The sequence below is a fragment of the Epinephelus lanceolatus genome, chromosome 6, assembly GCF_041903045.1.
Source record: "Epinephelus lanceolatus isolate andai-2023 chromosome 6, ASM4190304v1, whole genome shotgun sequence".
Classification (NCBI taxonomy): Eukaryota; Metazoa; Chordata; class Actinopteri; order Perciformes; family Serranidae; genus Epinephelus; species Epinephelus lanceolatus.
Window position 1 is genome coordinate 1684964 of NC_135739.1, and position 16187 is coordinate 1701150.

Here is a 16187-nt window from a genome sequence, read left to right on the forward strand (position 1 = left end):
TTGATCCGATTTCAGATATCTGATTGGATCCGTCCCTTTTCAACCCCTTATCTGGGGCCAGCAGGCTGAGCAAAGCACCCCGGACGTCCCTCCCCCCGAGGTGTTCCCAGACCAGATGAGATGTATAATCCCTCCAGTGTGTTCTGGGTCTGCCCCGGGGCCTCCTACCAGTGGGACGTGCCCAGAACACCTCCAGCAGGAGGCACCCAGAAGGATCCTGATCAGATGTTGAACCACCTCAACTGACCCCTTTTGATGTGAAGGAGCAGCGGCTCTACTCCGAGCTCCCTCCAGATAGCTCCTCCCCCTATCTCTAAGGCTGAGCCCAGACACCCTACAGAGGAAACTCATTTCACACGCTTGTATCTGTGACCTCATTCTTTCAGTCACTACCCAGAGCTCATGACCATAGGTGAGGGTTGGGATGGAGATGGACCAGGAAATCGAATGCTCTGCCTTCCGGCTCAGCTCCCTCTGAACCACAACGGTCCTGAGCAGCGCCTACATCACTGCAGGATTCACACCAAACCGCCAATCATCTGACTAGGGGTGTGCCATGTCATCTCTTTCACAATAATACCAATATAATTTTTTTTGTGATATGAAAAATTCATATTGTGACACTTGCGATATTTCAACTTTGACATATTGACCTCATACTGTTACCCATGGCAACAACAAGCATGGCTGAGACGGAATTTATACATCTGCATCAAATCATCGCCGTACCCTACGCCGTAGCCTGACGTGCAGCTCCCCAGAAATGTAACTCCACATCACAGTGACGCAGACAATAAAGCCTCCACACACTGTGTGTGATTTATCCTGGCTGAAATATGAGCAGAGGAAATCTCTGCTAGCTGCTAGGCTAATTTATACAATGTAAAATGCCATAGGCTTGTGCTAATAATGTTAGCATGTTGTATTTGTGGGAAAATGTGTCCAGATAAAGACAAGTGTTTGTCTGTGAATGCTGCGAGTTATAGTGAAGCTGATTTGTGTTTGACACTGTCTCTATTAAGCCATGTTTAATGTGTGTTTAATATGTGTTTAATGTGTGTTTGTTTAATATGTGTTTAATGTGTGTTTAATATGTGTTTAATGTGTGTTTAATGTGTTTGAATCAACTAAACTTTACAGCACTTCACAGAAACCTCTGCCGCTGACTAGTGTTTTGGAGGTGTAACTGCAGAGTGACACAGACACACCACAGCACAGGTATAAATGCTCACAATGGTGTAGGCTACGGCGCAGGGTCTAAACTCCTTCGCTTTGGGCAGCAACTCTCTCCCAGCTATCTCCAGCACAGCTTGGCATTGCGTGGCGCGTCTACACTGATAATGGAAACACAAATTGGCGCAGCATGGTGTGACTCGGTGCGGCCAAGAGTGACAGTGGAAAAAGGGTATGACTGTTTGTGAATACGGCCCCTGGCACAGAGCGAACCCTCCGCCCCCGCCCAGTGGGCACAGAGGTCTGAGTACTCGCTCCCACAGTGTGTGACTGTGTGACTCAGACCTGTACCTTCTTGGAGGCGTCGCTCTCCCTCAGACTCTTGGTGGCGCTGTTAATGTTGCTGCTTCTGTTCCTGTTGTTCTGCTCGGCTTCATCGCTCGTCTCGTCCTGTTCGGACCACAGATCACAGATCAGTTTACACTTTAAAATCCCCAAAAAAATCAACACCGATGGACACATGGAAACACTGATTTATCCCTCTGTAGCTTCACCTGTACAACAACCAATACTCTGGTGGAACAAGTTCAGATCTGAGCTCTGGTGGGTTTTTGGGGGGGAACAAATCAGGTCACCAAAATCAGCAGGATCCATCTAAATATTCACATAAGGAACTGATTATATCTGAGCTGCCGTAGACTGACCGGTGCATCCGATGATGGGTGAAGCGTCAGGTTGTTGAGGGGGCGGGGTCCATCTGTGTGGGCAGAGACACTGAGAGATGCTGGACAGACAGACTGACAGAGGAGAAGAAGAAGAGAATATCCACAGGTCAGTCTCTGATCCAGACATTTAATATCACTGTCATGTTTTCTTTTTACTGTCATCATAGTTCCTGGTTCTCTACAGTGACAGTGAACGTCTCCTGACCGAGTGTGTTTGGGATGGGGCTGGTAAATAATCTCTCACACCAACAGGTAGAAACTGCTTTAAACGAAGAGACAAAAGATTGACTGGAGACTACAGACTGAGATTTTAAGTTTCTGTTTGTGTCCAGATTAAACAAACGTGATGCTTGATTACTAAACAGAGCCAGGTGAACTGGTTCCCTCTGCCCACTCCCACTCCAAATTAATCTATATTTTTAAAGTCATTACTAAAAGTGTGTGTCATATAAAAAGTAAAGTGATGGTCAAAGTTGTCACAGTGAAATTTAAGGTGTGCTGATGGATTCACGTCATCAACTCATGCATTGAGTAACATTACAAGTTAACGTTCCACCTTAAAAGTTGCCGGCAGTCGGCCCAGTGAATGAAGTTATTTTTTTCTCTTTCATTTTATAGTTGTAGTTTACTGATGTATGAACAGAGGTTACATAAAACCAGAGTGAGCGTTCTCTACTGACCAATCAGACTGCAGGGTTTCTAGCTCCACCTTTTAGTACCAGATCTGTGTGCTAGGTACCCCAACAGAGGGGGGACCAAACATGGGGACGCTAAGGAACGCTTCTGTTGGGACCATCCACAACTTTCACTGTGGAGACAGAAAACTGATCTGATCTGAACTGAACTGAACTGAACTGAACTGCTCGGTGGATACGAGGCTTTAAGTGCTATATCGTAGGCAACTGGACTTCCACTTCCTGATTCTTACGCTATAATCTGACTTTTTTTTTTTTTTTTTAAATACCTGTGTCAATTTATTTTATTTAATTTAAGACGCGAGGAAATCAGATTCTGGCAGCAGGTCAGTCTGCACTTTAATGTTTTGTGTTTATTTATGTTCTCTGGTGTCACAAAGAGACAAAAGTATGTGGACGAGGGTCTGTGTCAAAATGTGTTAAAGTGTGTCAAAGTGTATGTCGTTACCTCGGGGCTGACGGGGCTGAGGACAGGGGGAGGAGGGGGAGACGAGAAGGGGGGGACGGCCATCTGGTTTATAGCATCCTCATTTCTACAGGCAGAGACAGAGAGACAGACAGAGACAGAGAGACAGGCAGAGACAGACAGAGAGACAGACAGAGGGAGAGACATCAGTTCAGTTTTGGCTGCAACACAAAAACAGAGAGGAAACAACAAAAACACATTTCGTCTTCAGTGAGAAACTGATGGAGTTTATTATTAATGTAGAGCTTCACCACCTGAGCCCACACACACACACACACACACACACACACACACACACACACACACACGCACACACACACACACAGAACACATGTCCACTCAGTGTTTCATTATGGTCAGAGTCCTGTGAGAGCAGATCATCAGTCACAGAGCAGCAGCAGCAGCTCTGCAGCACAGACTCACTGCAGCAGCAGCAGCAGAGCCTCAAACACACAGATTCACCTGTGGTGCTTCCTGATTCACTCTCACATCCACTCCTCATCTCTCTGGAGGTTGAAGCTTTTTTAAAGTTGAGTAATGTAAAATCTGAGATTCACATCTAAACACATGATACACATTAGAAAACACTTGTTGAAAACATGAAGAGACATTTGGGAAACCTACAGGACTGAACTGTGGAGTTAAACTGTGTCACCATCCTGTGTCCTGGATTTTTTAAGGGGGGGGGGCTTAAAGCCTGTTCAATGATGCAGTGGAGCAACCCTTAGCATAAGCCCCGCCCCTACATTATATAAAAACTAGAGCCGTTGAGTTTTGTTGTTTGAAACCATCTGTCACCAGCTAACTTCAACCAATCAGATCAAATGGAGCCAGGTGGTAAATCAAACTCTCGATGAAGCCAGTCAGTGAAAACATTTCTTCTGTCGAGGAACGCCTTCAGTTCCTCGCTCGTTTAATGAAGAAACCTTTTTAGGAGCTGCCATTGTTGCTCTGAACCACAGACTGTGTAAAATAATGGACGTAGGCACTGTGATGTCACCTAATGGTTTGTGGACTCCTGTTTTGAAGCCTCGAGTTTCACATCTGGCAATCGCCATCTTGGATTTTTGGAGCCAGACGTGGAGCCATATTTGGACGAGAGGGTAAGGCTAACTGTATCGCTAGCTGCTAGCTTGGTTAGCACGGTGCGCTTACAGCAATGGTTTCTGTTATACCCAGTTCAGACCAAAGATTCACGATGAGACGAGTTGAAACAAACGACTACTGTCAACGCTCTGTTCTGCAACGTTGTAAAAAGCTGCTGGTTGACAGGAAGTGACCACCATGAGACGGCGTATCATCTCTAGTCAACGACTCTCTGTGCTTCTGATCTGTAACGTCGACAGGAAGTGACCGCCGTGAGACGGCGTATCATCTCTAGTCAACGACTCTCTGTGCTTCTGATCTGTAACGTCGACAGGAAGTGACCGCCGTGAGACGGCGTATCATCTCTAGTCAACGACTCTCTGTGCTTCTGATCTGTAACGTCGACAGGAAGTGACCGCCGTGAGACGGCGTATCATCTCTAGTCAACGACTCTCTGTGCTTCTGATCTGTAACGTCGACAGGAAGTGACCGCCGTGAGACGGCGTATCATCTCTAGTCAACGACTCTCTGTGCTTCTGATCTGTAACGTCGACAGGAAGTGACCGCCGTGAGACGGCGTATCATCTCTAGTCAACGACTCTCTGTGCTTCTGATCTGTAACGTCGACAGGAAGTGACCGCCGTGAGACGGCGTATCATCTCTAGTCAACGACTCTCTGTGCTTCTGATCTGTAACGTCGACAGGAAGTGACCGCCGTGAGACGGCGTATCATCTCTAGTCAACGACTCTCTGTGCTTCTGATCTGTAACGTCGACAGGAAGTGACCACCGTGAGACGGCGTATCATCTCTAGTCAACAACTCTCTGTGCTTCTGATCTGTAACGTCGACAGGAAGTGACCACCGTGAGACGGCGTATCATCTCTAGTCAACAACTCTCTGTGCTTCTGATCTGTAACGTTGACAGGAAGTGACCACCGTGAGACGGCGTATCATCTCTAGTCAACAGAAGCCTTCCTGTCTGTATTCATTTTTTCTAATTCAGAAAAGGAAACGATCCTTTAAGAGGGTTTTATTATTTATGACACGTGTAAAGTAAGAATCAGTGTAAAATACAGATGTGTTTCAGTTTTTTGGAGTCAAACTATGAAATGGACTTAGAGCTGAGTTAAAACTGTGTTGCTCTCTCCTGAGTTTCAGAAAAGCCTTAAAATGTAAAATAATTGAGGATTATAATTTAGGGTAAATTGTATTTATTTATTATTTATTTATTTTCTTTCTCTGGTATTTGCTGATATTCTGGGTAATCCTCTGGGGCTTCAGCCTACTCCTTTTTGGTTTTTGACAGTGAAAAAATTTGTGAAATAATTTTTTTTCTCAAGATGCATGTAACCAAAACAAAAATTATTCATTCATTCAAAAAGACAAACAGTTTGGGAGCAAATTTAAGGAGAGATGGAAAAAACCTTGGGACGCTCATTCTGTTGTGAGCCGTCCCTGATGTGTCCTGTTCGTCTTTGGCGTCTCACGCCTGCTGGGTCAGACCCTGACTCGGCTGATGTCACACAGTCTGACCTTTTTATCTGCTGAGTGATTTGATCAGTCAGAGTTCCTGCAGCCGGAGCAGCGATGTGACGAGACAAAGACTTCACTCAACGCTATCACTGTAATCTAAACACTGAGCCGTCACACAGCAGCTCGGCTGAGGGAGAAATTATATTTATCAAGTAGGCATCACAACAACAACAACAAGACACCTGCTGGGTAACGGAGCAGAAAACCAACAACGATCCCCTGAAGTGAGCCGACGGACATGAAGGAGGAGGCGGTGAGGGGACGATACCTGCAGTCTGGCACAGAGGACATCTGCTACATGAGGACATATGGTACGAATCCACCACGGGGACACTTCAAACCGCCGCAGAGGAGCCGAGTGAAGCCGGCTCGTTTGATTCAAGGCTCTAAATGGAGCCATCTGTGGAGCTCCAGGACGGAGATCAGAGAGGACGGAGATGAAGGTTTTGTCTCAGAGTCTCATTCTGTTTTCTTATTTAGACTCCATCATTAGTGCTGCTGGACTTCACAGATATCAGCTGTCAGTCAAACAGCGAGGGCGGGACTCAGATTTATCCGATGCTGTTTGAGTTTCTGCAGCTCTTTCCTTTCTCCAGCTGAACATCGTATCGAACAACCGTCTACTACAAACATTTTTTAAACAATGTGCATGAAAACTACAGCCTGGGAAGGACTGTTTTCAGACTGACAGTGTCTTGAAAGATTTCAGTGGTGCCTTGGAAACTTGAACCTGATATGCAGTTTGATATTTTAAGTTTTTCATAATAAATGCACGATCCAGAAATATTTATTAGGGTTTAAACTGTGCATGTATTTTCAGGGAATCCGTCAAACATTTAAAGTCAACAACTGTCTCTATTTTCTGTCTAATTTTAAATCACATACAGTTCTTTCCTGGGAACTTTTTAATTTTAGAAAATAAGAGGCAATAATAATAATAATAATAACTCTTTACTTCAGCAGCAGAAACAGTCTGGTGTTACTTTAAAGGTTTTTATGTGACATATTTAGAGAAATTTCATCATCACCCAAATAAATAGCGTAAAACACTCTATACTAATGTGCCCCCCAGGCAGAGCAAAAACTGGTCAGGCGTGGCCCGAAGAACGTGACAGAGAGCTCAACGCATCGACCTGGCCTCCAAATTCCCCAGATTCCAATCTGATTGAGTTTTCGTGGGACGAGCTCATACCCCAGAGGTACCCCTGATCCACTGTGGGGCCTTTTAGGATTGGACTTGGCTCTGACATGTCAAGGCATGGACACGGGACCTCTTGCCGTGTGCTTTGGAGTCTGGCACTGGGGCGTTGGCGGTGGATCCTTTGAGACCTGTGAGTTGTGAGGTGGGGTACTGGCACGTTCCACGGGTGCTCGATCAGATTGGGGAATCTGGAGACCAGGTGGATACCTTGCACTGTTTGTCATTCTGAGCATTGTTTGTGGTGAGACATGGAGCATGTTCTGCTGAAGCACTGCCATCGAGGAGTGTTATTGGTCCGCAGCGTGTTTGGATGAGTAAAGTGCTTTCAGTAGCGTCCACATGAATGCCAGGACCACAGGTTTCCCAGCAGAGCATGGCATTGTAACGAGATGGTCAGTATTGTTCATGTCATCGGTCAGTGGTTTTCATGATTTGGCTGATTGGTGTAGAGCCTGGTGATTCCTGCACTGTATTTGAGTTTTGGCTGACAGTGAGTTTTAGGATATTATTTTCAATGTTTCTGCATTTTCCATAATAAGATTAAAGAGTACCGTTTGCATCCCACGCCACTGACATTTTACTGTCCTCCAGTCACAGACACTTTCTGTACTGTTTCATTTCATCTCATATGAAGCAGCTGACTTCATTCGTGGTTCTGATGATGTCACTCGTGATTAACAGCCCCGGAGGTAGTTGATAACCAGCTTTGTAGTAGCGGTTATCCAGACGGCCGATGTGACGGGTTAGTCAGACCAGATAACGAGAAGATATCCTGGGTAAGTTGAACTGGCTTCAGGCCTCTGCTCCGGAGCAGGTCAGCTGTTCAGCATCAGATACCATGGTGATTTATCCCGGTAAAAAGAGAACCAGCTTCGCAGTACTGAAAACCCAGAGTTAACCCTGAAATTACCTCGCTAACTCCAAACCCTGCTTTGTAGTCCAGTCCAGGCCTCTGGACTACAAAGCTCTGCTGATGTTACTTTGTGATTTATGTAGCTATAACTGCCTACATTATAGATCGTCTGTGATCGAGTGATTGGTTTCTGTCAATAAGCTGTCATCTGTCTGCGGTTCGGCCATTGTGACGTATTTTCTGCTGCTCAGAGGATTGTGGGTCAGAACAGACAGGAAAGCTCTGATTACTGCATGTTGGGACAAACTGAATCTTTTCTGGCAAACTAAACAGCGTGGAAGTACAGGTATGACAACACAGTGACGTTTCTCTGAAGGCTCTGTGTTTGCTGGCAGCAGACAGGAAGTGATGCTGTTAGGAGGCATTCAGGGTCACCGAATACTAAAGGAAACGTCAGCACTTTAACCTGATGACAGACAGCGAAACGCTGACTCCGTCAGAATGAACATTTTAATTTCATTCATCGTCAGAGCAGCCCGAGAGCTCTAAAACTGTCGAGTGTTTTAATAAAAGAAGGAGGTGACGGTAGATCTGTTTCCCTCCACATCACTCACAGATTGTTCTTCATCTGATCAGGATGGAAATTATGAACTGAACTCCATCAAAGAGACTCATTATCAGCTGTTCTCAAATAAAGGCATCATGAGGTTTATTATTAGCTATTGTCCTGTTAAAGATCATATCTCAGTCTGATTAGACTGCCTGGATGAAAGCATCAATGATTGGCTGATGATTTCCTCGTCTTGACTTTATCTGTTATAAAACACACATTAAAGAGTCTGTTTGTAGAGAGAAGACAGTTCACCAAGAGACTCAGACAAAAGCAGCTTATTCGCCGACTTTAAGTCTGGTCTGCTGACAACATGTCAAAATAAAAGCCTCTTTACGTCCAACTGTTTTCTCAGCTGTCTTTCATCTCTGATAAATGCATTGAAATGAGTGGAGTGGGCTGAACTCGCTCTACAAAGAGAAATCACTTCACAGCTGAGACAGAAACAACATCAGCTGTTTGTTCAAACCAACAAACAACAACATGTGTTTACATTTACACCAGTGTTTCCTCTACAGATACATCAGACCTGAAGTTTGTTGGAGTGTCTGAACGTTGTGGTGTTTTTTTCTGTTAGACTCTTTTAAAGCCTAAAAAGTAGCAGAGGCAGAGATATTCAAAAACACTGGATCCTACATTTCCCATGATGCAACTGGACAGTGTATTTTATTGGAGCCTCACTGCCTGTTTAATCAGCCACACCTTCCAAACTCCACCCCTGCTTTCACAGACGGAGGAGGACGAACTGATGAGTAAAAAGACCTTCATGTGTAAAATCAGCGGAATGACCCTTTAATTAATGACTCAGACCGAACTACACTGTGACATCATGACGTCTCTACATCTGCGCTCCAATCTCCACCCCGTCCTCCATCACCATCACTGACCCGTCCCCAACCACTGTTAATGTCTCCTTGGTGAAGGTGACGGCGACAGGAAACAGGATTTATGGGTCAATCTGTTACTTCCTGCTCTGGTCATGCGAGACAGACACCGTCAGCCAATCAAATCATGCACCTGAGCCGCTTAATGAGTTTAACATTCACATTCAGCTGAGAGACGTCGTTACCAAAACACCCTGATGAATTATCTCGTCATCGTTCAGCAGCTCAGTCAGGAGGAAACGTTGGTATCATACATAATGTTGAATCTGTACATTTCATATGTATCTTGTCACGTCTCTAATACCCCCTTTACACCTTGTATTAACATGCGTTTTTTGTGATCAGATTACAATTGGATGGCGCCTGACCACATACATTTACACCTGGTATTAATATCCGGTATCCACATCCAGATCCATTTACTATCCAATCACGCTCCCTCCCACTGACATCACATCCTCCTCTTCTTCTTCTGCAAACATTTCCAGCAGCAGACTACAATGTCACATCCTGTGGGCCACAATAACAACAACAACAACAACAAGGTGTTAGCCGCCCGTGAAGTCGCGTTATTGTATTGACTCCTTGTTTTTCGAAGCAGGGGAAGAAACCGTCTTCAACAAGCGGAATACTGACGAAAGCAGAGGAGACAGATGTGTTTAGCCACCGCTTTTGCTTTAGCTGTGCTCTGTTGTCGTCTTCTTCCTTCTTCCTGTGTCCAGCTGGCACACCTCGCTTACTCACCCACAGAGTTGTTGCATGTGGATTGGAGACGCATCTGCATTTACACTGTGGTCACGATGTGGTCACAATGCGTCCCTGACCACCACAGAGGTGGTTTAGCAGATCGGATAACAATCCGTCCTCAATGCATTTCGAGTGTATTTACACCTGTACCTTCATGTGGTCAAGAGCAATCCCATTTCAATCTGATCACAAAAAACGCATGATAATGCCAGGTGTAAAGGAGGTATTACTGATGTAGTAAAATAAAAAAGAACGTTGCTTCTAGACCTGGCCATTGACGGTTCTCTGTAGGCTAAAATGTTTTAATAAAAACACCCTGTGCTCCCACCCTGCCAGTCACATGATTTAAAATGATTTAAAATGGAGTTAAAAAATAAGTCTGCAGTCATTACAGGGTGGCGGAGGCAGCATAAAAAAAGGAATGTGTTTAGCTTTATTCAAAAGAGTTCCTATCCTAACTACAGTACAGGCCAAAAGTTTGGACACACCTTCTCATTCAATGCGTTTTCTTTATTTTCATGACTATTTACATTGTAGATTCTCACTGAAGGCATCAAAACTATGAATGAACACATGTGGAGTTATGTACTTAACAAAAAAAGGTGAAATAACTGAAAACATGTTTTATATTCTAGTTTCTTCAAAATAGCCACCCTTTGCTCTGATTACTGCTTTGCACACTCTTGGCATTCTCTCCATGAGCTTCAAGAGGTAGTCACCTGAAATGGTTTTCCAACAGTCTTGAAGGAGTTCCCAGAGGTGTTTAGCACTTGTTGGCCCCTTTGCCTTCACTCTGCGGTCCAGCTCACCCCAAACCATCTGGATTGGGTTCAGGTCCGGTGACTGTGGAGGCCAGGTCATCTGCCGCAGCACTCCATCACTCTCCTTCTTGGTCAAATAGCCCTTACACAGCCTGGAGGTGTGTTTGGGGTCATTGTCCTGTTGAAAAATAAATGATGGTCCAACTAAACGCAAACCGGATGGGATGGCATGTCGCTGCAGGATGCTGTGGTAGCCATGCTGGTTCAGTGTGCCTTCAATTTTGAATAAATCCCCAACAGTGTCACCAGCAAAACACCCCCACACCATCACACCTCCTCCTCCATGCTTCACAGTGGGAACCAGGCATGTGGAATCCATCCGTTCACCTTTTCTGCGTCTCACAAAGACACGGCGGTTGGAACCAAAGATCTCAAATTTGGACTCATCAGACCAAAGCACAGATTTCCACTGGTCTAATGTCCATTCCTTGTGTTTCTTGGCCCAAACAAATCTCTTCTGCTTGTTGCCTCTCCTTAGCAGTGGTTTCCTAGCAGCTATTTGACCATGAAGGCCTGATTCGCGCAGTCTCCTTTTAACAGTTGTTCTAGAGATGGGTCTGCTGCTAGAACTCTGTGTGGCATTCATCTGGTCTCTGATCTGAGCTGCTGTTAACTTGCCATTTCTGATGCTGGTGACTCGGATGAACTTATCCTCAGAAGCAGAGGTGACTCTTGGTCTTCCTTTCCTGGGTCGGTCCTCATGTGTGCCAGTTTGGTTGTAGCGCTTGATGGTTTTTGCGACTCCACTTGGGGACACATTTAAAGTTTTTGCAATTTTCCGGACTGACTGACCTTCATTTCTTAAAGTAATGATGGCCACTGGTTTTTCTTTAGTTAGCTGATTGGTTCTTGCCATAATATGAATTTTAACAGTTGTCCAATAGGGCTGTCGGCTGTGTATTAACCTGACTTGTGCACAACACAACTGATGGTCCCAACCCCATTGATAAAGCAAGAAATTCCACTAATTAACCCTGATAAGGCACACCTGTGAAGTGGAAACCATTTCAGGTGACTACCTCTTGAAGCTCATGGAGAGAATGCCAAGAGTGTGCAAAGCAGTAATCAGAGCAAAGGGTGGCTATTTTGAAGAAACTAGAATATAAAACATGTTTTCAGTTATTTCACCTTTTTTTGTTAAGTACATAACTCCACATGTGTTCATTCATAGTTTTGATGCCTTCAGTGAGAATCTACAATGTAAATAGTCATGAAAATAAAGAAAACGCATTGAATGAGAAGGTGTGTCCAAACTTTTGGCCTGTACTGTACATCTCCATGCTGAGTGAAGTGTTTCTACAGTCCCAGCTGGACGAGGACATCTAACTGGCCTACTGTCCTTGTCCCAGTATACAAGCACGGGAGGGGAATCCATTTATTGAGCCAAGTATGTGAGACTCCTCTACGATAGGTGGAGATATGCCCCCTTTCAGCTTGTTAGTATTGGACCTTTTTCCTGTTGACCTATTACGTCACAGACCAAACAATGGACAAACAAGTTAGCTACGGTTAGCTAGCAGCTAACTGCTACCATGGTGGACAACTTTACAGCTCTGTACATTTGGTGCGTCCAAAAAGTCACGGCTCTGGATGTAGATTTCTCCATGTTGTTACCGGCTTCTTCTTCTCTTACACATTTAATGCTATTGGACTTCCGGGTCAAAGCCCGGGGCGGAAACTGTGGAGCATGCTCAGAGCGCCTCGGCCAGTTTGGGTCTGATTGACTGTATACATGCAGGAGTCACATGATCTGGGTGTGTTAGTCCCACTGTGACACATTCACTTTAGGACCATTTCAGTCGGGTTTTAGTCAGTCTGACACAATAACTTCATTTTCTCTGACGTCATGGAAACGCACTGAGTGTCATGGAGCAGCTCCAGACTTTATGACATCACAAGTTTCAGACTTCCCCTCTGGTTTCTGGCTTAGAGAGAGAGTAGTTCATGTTCCTCGGCCATGGAAATGACATATTGGATTGACTAATTAATTTAGGTGGTGCTCTCCTTTAAGCTCCTTTCACACTGCCTGTTTAAAGTTGGAATATCACGCTGTTATGTTGCCTCGCCGTTCTTTGTCAAAGGTACAATTACGGAACAGTGCCCAAACAACGTTGGTAAAAAGGAACCATGGAAGGGACGCGTGTAACGTTTTAATGGTGTGTTCTGTGTGCGACTCACCGCTGGGAGATTTAAAAAGCAGCTGTTAGCAGTTAGCAGCTAACTCAAACGATGAGGTCCAGGAGCTCCTTAACCTCCGAGCAGAGGACGAGATCAGCCTCCACATAACAGGGACGCTAAATGATTGTTACTGACATGTGATGTCAATCAATCAATCAATTTTATTCATGAAGCCCAATATCATAAATTTCACTTCTTCCGCACGAGAGTTAGCTTAGCTTAGCTCATTGTGCAGGTATGCTAACTTGATGTTTTCCAGTTTTATGTTAAGGCTCTCAACTGTGTTCATTTCATAATGTTATTAAGAATGTGCTTTAAAAGAGGCTTTGTTGTGCACATGTAATGTTTCTTCTAAACTGATCGTATATTCATCCTCACTAGCTGTGTCGTTTTTTATGAAAAGTAATTGTATGTCTGTAGCTTCATGTTAGATGTGGAATAGTGTCCCATCAGCCAGTTATCTGGAAACTAAATAGTGCTGTTATCAAGCTGTCAGCAGCAAACCAAAGAATCTTGGTAGAAAAATGTGTTCTTGTTTCATTTGTATATGAAGAATAACAGAATAACACATACAGTGTGGAAATTATTATGTTTTTACTGAAACTGAAATGTCTTATGTTGGATTGTATTATCCTGAGGTGAACTGGTAGAGCTTATGAAGAGACGTGAAAATGTAGTTAAAATATAAATGTATAATTAAAGTGCAACAGAAGCGAGTGAAGGAAACACACTACCTGTTGCCTGTCTCACCATTTCATTGTTCTTTCCAGAACAAATATAATCTGACTACAGACCTCAGGCCGGGTCCTGTTACACAAACACTGCCGCTACAGCTGTGACTAGTTCAAATGTACAGACGTCCTGCGGCCCTACGGGACTCTCAGACCGAGGACAAGGAGCTGATGATATCAACACGAGTCTTCACGCTGCCTACACACTTTGTAAGTAGTGATGGTGTGATGAAGCCCCGTGAATGTGTCGAATCTTTCCGGCCGATTGCTTCACCAAAAGACCGATCACACGAAGCCCCATTTAACAGCTTATTGGGGAGAACTGTGTGTGTGTGTGTCCACAAAAGGTTGCAGTGCTTGTGTCACTCAATCCTCTGCACGTAACGATCTTCACAATCACCTCGGATCACGCAGAACACTTCCTGTATTTCCTGACTCGAATCACACAACGAGGCAGTCTCGTGATTTCAGAGAAACAGGGCCTCGTTTGTCTTTGGTCATGTGATATCCTGAAAAACGACACAGGCTTCATTTGGACACGCCCCATTTGCTCGACACAGGCCTTGAGACTTTAGTATCAGACGTAACGTCACTACTTGTAAGTAACCTGTGCTGCTGTATTCCAACAAAGTAAACCATTAGTTTTATTTGAAGCCGCTCACAATGCGGCCCAGGCTGCCGTTGTGACAGGCTAGCTAGGTGTTAGCATGTTAGCTTGGTGTTAGCTTGTAGCAGTGTGGACCAACAGTAAACGTAAAAATGCTGTCAGACTTTTTTTACATACAGATTGGAGAGGAGGGGGAGTTAATAATGTTACAGCAAAGTGATGTGGAAACAAGAGGAACAAAACGTTTGTCACACAGCAACATACAAACTATATAGATATGTTTTATCCTCAGTCGTGTATTTCATACTGTAATTACAGAAATAACAGTTATGCTTCAAGATGTTTATCAAACCTGTGATGGACATTCATCATTTCCTCTGTGACAGTTTATATTTTTAATACTTCCACCACATCAAACTTCTTCCTCCAAGCAGAGGGACCTTGCATCAGTTATGTATTTTTCTATTTCACTGCAGAGCATTTGTCATGTTATATTTATACTAGTCCATAGCCATTGGTAGCTTTGTCACCTTCTACCTATGCCAGTCCTCAATGCCTATGTGCAGTTTCACATAGATTGACCACGTCAGTGAGTAGAAAAACGTGGGACAGACAGAATGACTGACTGACAGAATGACACACTGACAGTTTCTGTGATTATGTACAGCATACCATACCATGACTTAGTCATACCAAACATTAGAAAACAACACCAACATTGGTCCACAGGGGGAGCCACAGCGATCGGTCGCATTTTAGCCATTTTGAAGCATTTCAATTCAATTCAATTCAATTCAATTTTATTTATAAAGCCCAATATCACAAATCACAATTTGCCTCACAGGGCTTTACAGCATACGACATCCCTCTGTCCTTAAGACCCTCACAGCGGATAAGGAAAAACTCCCCCAAAAAAAACCCTTTAACGGGGAAAAAAAAAACGGTAGAAACCTCAGGAAGAGCAACTGAGGAGGGATCCCTCTTCCAGGACGGACAGATGTGCAATAGATGTCGTATAGAACAGATCAGCATAATAAATTAACAGTAATCCATATGACACAATGAGACAGAGAGAGAGAGAGAGAGAGAGAGAGAGAGAGAGAGAGATGCAGGTAATGACAGTAGCTTACAACAACATTAATGAAAGTAATAATATTATAGTTATAGTTCTGGCTACTGTGGTACAATATGTTGAAAGTATGTATTAGTATCAGACAGTATACTTGTGTGACAATAGTCATATGTGTATAATAACAGTAGAAGTATGACTAATGACTAATGATGGCAGCAGCAGCAGGAGGCATCTGGCAGGACCACGGCAGCAGCACAACCACACACGTCACACTGTCCAGGCACCGCTGTGATATGAGTTAATCTGAGAGACAGTGGAGCACAAAGGCTCCGGAGAAGAAGCCGAGTTAGTGACATCCAGAATGGCCGAGTTAGCAAGATGCAGTAATAGGATACGAGAGAGAGAGAGAGAGAGAGAGAGAGAGAGAGAGAGAGAGAGAGAGAGAGAGAGAGAGAGAGAGGGAGAGAGAGGGAGCCCGGTGTATTATAGGGGGTCCTCCGGCAGACTAGGCCTAAGTCAGCCTAACTAGGGGCTGGTACAGGGCAAGCCTGAGCCAGCCCTAACTATAAGCTTTATCAAAGAGGAAAGTCTTAAGTCTAGTCTTAAATGTGGAGACGGTGTCTGCCTCCCGGACCGTAACAGGAAGATGATTCCACAGGAGAGGAGCCTGATAGCTGAAGGCTCTGGCTCCTGATCTGCTTTTGGAGACTTTAGGGACCACGAGTAACCCTGCGTTCTCAGAGCGCAGTGTTCTGGTGGGATAATATGGCACTATGAGCTCTCTAAGATATGACGGAGCTTGAC

The 16187-nt window shown here is 44.4% G+C and overlaps 1 protein-coding gene across 4 annotated transcripts in view; it reads right to left on the reverse strand.

The window, feature by feature from the left end:
* Window positions 1–16187, reverse strand: part of patj (PATJ crumbs cell polarity complex component) — a 223032-nt gene that overhangs the window by 26131 nt on the left and 180714 nt on the right. For all 4 annotated transcript variants that reach the window (XM_078168435.1, XM_033621590.2, XM_078168433.1 and 1 more), the window contains 3 exons: window positions 3042–3126; window positions 1878–1970; window positions 1525–1623 (listed from right to left, as the gene is read on the reverse strand). In XM_078168435.1, the coding sequence (XP_078024561.1) occupies window positions 1525–1623; window positions 1878–1970; window positions 3042–3126 (277 nt within the window). The remainder of the gene's footprint in view (window positions 1–1524; window positions 1624–1877; window positions 1971–3041; window positions 3127–16187) is intronic.